Source organism: Panthera tigris, chromosome D2, assembly GCF_018350195.1.
Source record: "Panthera tigris isolate Pti1 chromosome D2, P.tigris_Pti1_mat1.1, whole genome shotgun sequence".
NCBI lineage: Eukaryota > Metazoa > Chordata > Mammalia > Carnivora > Felidae > Panthera > Panthera tigris.
The window spans coordinates 33,807,085-33,812,528 of record NC_056670.1 but is presented as its reverse complement, the minus strand read 5'-3'; the positions used below and the strand labels follow the sequence as shown (position 1 = coordinate 33,812,528).

The following is a 5,444-nucleotide window of genomic DNA, read 5'->3' as shown; positions in this document are numbered from 1 at the left end:
TTAACTCCAGGAGGCTTTAGTTCCAAAAAAGACAAACTACTGGTCAATACCATCCTGGGTCAGAACCAGCCCTCCATCCTGGCCACAGGGGATCTGGGCACTCAGCACCCAGGCCTGTATCTAAGGATAAAGCTATTGTTGCTCACCCTGGCGGGCGGCACATGCAAAACCATCTCTGCAGAGCCTATCTTCCTCAGTTTCTTCCTTATATATAGCTGATGCAGATGGTTCTACTGCAAAAACGACAGCATGGGAGTGGGTGGTACCCTTCTCTTCCCTTGGCTCTCTGGGGAGCCTCAGAGGTCTAGGCCATTCTGCTCCCCAGTGTGCCTTTGGATCCAAGGCAGGAAGCCTGAGACTCTTGTGTAGACTCCCGGCTTGTCCTTCATGGCACATCCGCTGCCCCAGCTCACAATCCCAGTCAGAGTCAGGCGGCCGTGGATAGAGCAGACCAGAGGGCCCCCAGAGTCTCCCTGTTAAGCCAAAGACACAAAAGGTGAGCCCAGGGAGAAGTGAGGAGGAGGCCATCTGATCCAATCACCCAATCATACGCAAGAGAGAGAGAAGGGAGTTTCTTAGAGTCAAAATCCTTAGTGACTCCCCACTTTCTACCACATAAAGTTTAAAATGCTCTGCTTGTTTTTCAAAGCCCTGCTATCTGCCACAATTCCATCTACATTCTCAGATCCTTTTCCTCCCCATCCTGGACTATGCCATGTTCACCCATTTTTGTATCTTTCAACTGGAACATTTTCCTTTCTTCCCTAGACCTCCTCAAATCCCTGCAGAGTCACATTCTCTTTAAAGCCTTCCCTCCAGTTGGCACTCACCTTCTGCTCCCAAACATCTAATCATTTACAATTCATACTACACCCTGAGCACTGAGTTGTATTGTTTTCTATTGTTTTCCTCTTTCTTGTGATCTTATTTCTTTCCCTCCCCAGTGCAAAGTGTCTAGCACAGAGCCAGGCTCACAGCAAATGTTTGGGAAACATATAAGGGTTAGTTTAAACTGTCTAAGACCTAAGCTCCTAATACTGGCTTCTTGGGGCTTTGGTTGCACAGAGGCTCCCCAAAGCTGGCAGGTACAGGCCCAGGAGCCCTGGGGAGGTTTGGGGGTGACAGGGAGAGAAGCTAGAACTCTCACCTGGCAGGAATCTGTTTCCCATTGTGGGTCAGCAGCACACAGCATTTTGGTGGTGATTTCAGAGCCATAGTAGTGGGGCTGCTGACACTCCTGGTAGGAAATCAGCTTCACAGAAGTCATTTTCAGCTGCTCTGGATAGAGATAGTCAGCTGGAGGGAGGAAACAAGAAGTTTACATTAAGCTGTATATGTCTACTCTTTCCACTGGGACTCTCTGCTGGAGTGAGGACCAAAAAGTGTCCTCACCAGGGAAAACCTTTATTCATTTCCACCCAAATCTGAGCCTTTACTCCATGTATAGCCCCTCACCCCCCCATCTATTTACCTTTATGGCCGATTACTCCCTAAACAGTGCTCCCTACTCCATCCCTGGACCCATCTGCTACCTCCACAATGCTCCCATCTCTATCTCTATGGTCCTCTCTTGATCAAGTTGAGTTCACTTCCAGGTTACAACACTCCCTCAGAACCCTCTCAGCCAGCCCCAAATGTCACTTACTGGTATTCTCTTTTCCAAAGCCAGTGATCTCACAGCTTGTGCCAAAATGAGCATCACCATACGATGGGGGCAAACAGATGGTTTGTATGGACCTGGATGGCTGTGCACACTGGCCTGTGTTGGATCTGATCTTCAGCAAGGCTGGGGGAGGAGGGAAGCAGGAGAGGTCAGGGGGAAAGATCTCCACCTGGTTAGTTGGTCACCATGTTTCGCCTCCAAATGCTGAAGGACTGGCTGTCTATCCCTAAATCGGTTAGGGTCAGAGATCATCCTGGAAAGTCTGCCTGTAGCTTATTACCTGAAACAAGTCTCCCCTGTCCCATGTCTCAAGGGCTTTGTTACAGCTGCCGACAAGAGCTTGGCCAGCCAGAGCCGCTGTATACAGCCATATGGTTGTTTTCTGTGAACAGCTCTGGTTGATGTAGATGAGCTGAATTCAGCCCAATGCTCTAAGTTGCAGATCCCGGGACAGGCAGAGGTTGTATCCAACAAAAGAAGGGGCCTCCCAGCCCAAGCCATATGCCCACAGGGTCACTGCCATCCATAGGAGGCTAAATGTTTGAAAATTTAAAGACTCTGCAGAGGAGCAGCAGGCCCTTCACATATGTCCTTTTGTTATATAAAGTAGGCTTTTCAGTTCCCCTACAACCTCAACCTCCCACTTGGTTCTCTTTTTGGACCCCTCTTCCTCCAACCATCATCATTATGGCAGATAAGGGTTTTCTACTCACCGATATCATTGTGGTGAGCAAGAGTGTCAGCACTATAGTCCTCATGCAAGATGAGATTTTCCACTTCAAACTTCATCTGCCCAAGTGTATCGGAGTTAAGCTTTGACCGACCCAGGTAGACAATGTAGTCCTCCTTCTTCGGGTTATTACTGTGGGAGGGGAGACCTGTTAGATAGTCTGATCTCATGAGATCTTGTCACTTCCCCTCCACAGCAAGCTCAGAGCATGACTTGTCCCCAAGGCCATGGGCCACATGGAGAAGGGCTAAGGGGGTAGAATTTAAGCGGAATCCTTTGCTGGGAAGGAGAATGGGATGTGTCTGGGGTAAGGTAGGAGGGTCAGGGAGAAGAGACAGAGGGACGTACATGAAGCAATGTGTGGCGCTGACCACCCAGCAAGGACTGATGAGGCTGCCTCCACACAAGTAGGTGACAGAGCCTCCACGGTGCCTCCTATAGATGGCTGCAAACCAAGGCTGGTTCTCGATGGTGGTGAATTCTCCCCCAATAATCTTAAAGCGAGGCCTCAGAGCCTTCTGGCCACACTGAAACTCTGCTGTTTTTGGAGGAGACAGGGGACTTTTTCCTGGAGGAGACAGGGGACGTTTTCCTGGAGGAGACAGGGGACGTTTTCCTGGAGGAGAAAGAGAGGGATATCTTGGGGAGGCAAGTAGGATAGTGTCCCTCTCTTGTCCTTTGACCTCCCAGTTTTTCAAAGTCGGGCAGACCTCCCTCCTCAACTCTCCTGATGGAATAAGGCAATGTATGAGGCTGTCCCCTTCCACCCTACTGTCATAAATAGGTCAGTGACACTCACCAAAAGAGCAGTCGTGCACCATGCACTGTTGGACAAGCTGGTTTAAGCCAACCTGCACATAGCACCACGGCTTTCTCTGGTTGTCCGGGTTCCTGGTAACACAGAGGGGAAGATGGGGGGGGGGGGTGTCATTCCAACCCAGAATACGTTTCCTCCCCCTCCAGGGAAAACTCAGCCAGAGGCCTTGCTTTTCTCATGCTATGATCAGTACTCTTGAAACACAGGATGGTACCAAAGGTTCCTGTGTGGCTACGGGAGGGTCTTTGTTGCCCCACCTCACCTGCAATAATTGTGTTTCCCCAGGCCCAGCTGAAGGGCATCAGATCGGAGGGCATGGTACTGTTTCAGAAGAACGGCAGCAGAGTTCCAGGCCAGGCAGGGCCGGCCCATGATGTCGGTGTTGGCCTTCCCTCGGTAAGAGTGACCATTCCCCTGATAGCAGGTTTTCAATGTATCTAAGGACGAATGTGAGGATGAGAGATATTAGAAAGAGGAGGAAATTCATACAGGCGTTTTAGAGATCCGGTCAGGCCTTGCATGATTTCAGACCTGGCAGAAAACACTAGAAAGGATCTCCTTCCGTCCCCACCCCACATTTGTGCAGCCACAGATTCATGAGACAGTGTGTCTGTGTACATCACATGGGGATCAAGATGTCCTCCACTCTACCTCCAGTCCTTAACTCCTGCCTGCTCTGACATCCCACCCATCTCACCCTGTCCCCAAATCTCTGGTATCTCCTACTCCCCAGTTAGAGTCAGGATATCCATACCTATCTCACAGTGTTCTCCTTGGAATTCCTTTGGACAGCTGCATCGCTGAATGTTGGAGAAGTACTTGTAGGACACACATGTTCCTCCATTCAGGCAGCCGCAGTTTGCTGGAGAGCACAGAGGTGGAGGGGTAAGCAAGGAGTGTGGGGAGGAGGCAAGGGGGGAGCCAGCCCTGCAACAGGGTCAGGGAGGGGCTGCCCCCTGAGGCTTTTCTAAGATGTCTGTACGGCCAGATATTATGCAAGGGGTGGATACTCACATGCATCAGACACTGGATGAAGTTCATGGCTGCCCTGGAAACAATGAGAGGGATGGGAAAGTTCATCAAAGGTCCCATGCTCCTGGGACCCAAGGGGAAAGACAAACTGGCCTCCTGCCAAATCTCACCTTTTCCTCCAGCTCCCTCTCTCCTCACCTTGTTCATATCTAACTAGCCCTCAAATGGAAGATCATAGGTTTCAAGCAGGGAGAAATGGATTGATCCAAGCAAGCTAGGGTGCAAGAGAGCTAGGCCAGTCTCTGCAGTTTCTTCTTCCCTTGGCTGAAGGTGTGAACTCCCTTGGTTCTCAGGGCCCCCACAGCCACACCTGTCCTATTTTCCTGAGAGGCTAGCCCCCCGTAGATGGGTGGAATCCAGAGGACCCCAGCTCCCTATGTACAGCTCTCCTTCCTTCCCCTGACGCTGTTCAGGAGTCCTGCCAAGCCCCCTCCCGCCGCCATAAGTCAAAGCGGGGAAGCCACTTACTTCGGAGTCGCTCACCACCAGGACACAGAGGAGCAGGCATGTCATCAGGACTCTCATGGTGGCCAGGCTGGGGCTCTAGACAGCACTCTACAAAGGAGGGAGAAGTCAACTTGAGGAAGGAGCAGAGGAGAGAGAAGGCGTGCCGGGTGGGTTACCGCAGTTCAGAACAGAAATCCCAAGGTCTCCCCAGAGGCGCGCCTGCGGTGACCAGGCTTCCCAGGCCCCGCCGCCTCTCCTCGCTGGAGGCTCAGGGGTTCCGGCACCCGAAGGGGATGCACAGGCACCGGGAGCGGTGACTCGGACTCTGCTGCTGCGGAGCCGGGCCGCTGGGGCAGCCGGGGTAGGGGGAAGGGAAACCCGCAGGAGCAGCCCCGCGCAATTAGGGTGGCCTGCACTCACCGGCGGCTGCGGCAGGAGGGACTCGGCGCCGGGACGGCAGGGACAGGTTGACACTGAAATCCGAGGGGCTCTGGGGCTCCAGCAGTTGCGCTGTGCTGCTAGCCCGCCGCCGGGCTCTATATCAGGACCCGCCCCAGCCCTGGCCCCGCCCCAGCCTGGGATCTCCCCAACCCCTCCCTTCTCTCCGCTTCCCTGGGGAAGTGTGTTTCCTCAACCTTGTCTGAGAGTGAGGGGCTGCGCGGTCCCCAGGGGAGGGGACGTGCGAGGTCTGAAAACAGAGACACAGAGGCATCTAAATTCCTCGCCCTCTCCTCCCATTCACCTGTCCTGGGCCC

At 52.8% G+C, this 5,444-nt stretch overlaps 1 protein-coding gene across 1 annotated transcript; it reads right to left on the bottom strand.

The window, feature by feature from the left end:
* Positions 1 to 275: 275 nt before the first annotated feature.
* On the bottom strand, positions 276 to 5,228 carry PLAU (plasminogen activator, urokinase). Its single transcript, XM_015543655.2, has 11 exons — positions 5,110 to 5,228; positions 4,711 to 4,797; positions 4,225 to 4,258; positions 3,965 to 4,072; positions 3,473 to 3,647; positions 3,193 to 3,284; positions 2,742 to 3,009; positions 2,377 to 2,525; positions 1,646 to 1,786; positions 1,148 to 1,296; positions 276 to 473 (listed from the first exon to the last, which is right to left on the bottom strand). Exons 2-11 carry the CDS (start codon positions 4,765 to 4,767, stop codon positions 297 to 299), a joined length of 1,350 nt encoding a protein of 449 aa, XP_015399141.1. The 5' UTR covers positions 4,768 to 4,797; positions 5,110 to 5,228; the 3' UTR covers positions 276 to 296.
* Positions 5,229 to 5,444: the final 216 nt, after the last annotated feature.

Bases quoted from the DNA above. Each gene is read 5' to 3' on its own strand.
- PLAU (XM_015543655.2), bottom strand. From the start codon at position 4,767: ATGAGAGTCCTGATGACATGCCTGCTCCTCTGTGTCCTGGTGGTGAGC. The intron at 4,073-4,224 runs GTGAGTATCCAC...TGTGCTCTCCAG, and splicing joins TCATCCAGTGTCTGATGCAT to CAAACTGCGGCTGCCTGAAT. The intron at 1,297-1,645 runs GTAAGTGACATT...TCCTCCCTCCAG, and splicing joins CTTTGGAAAAGAGAATACCA to CTGACTATCTCTATCCAGAG.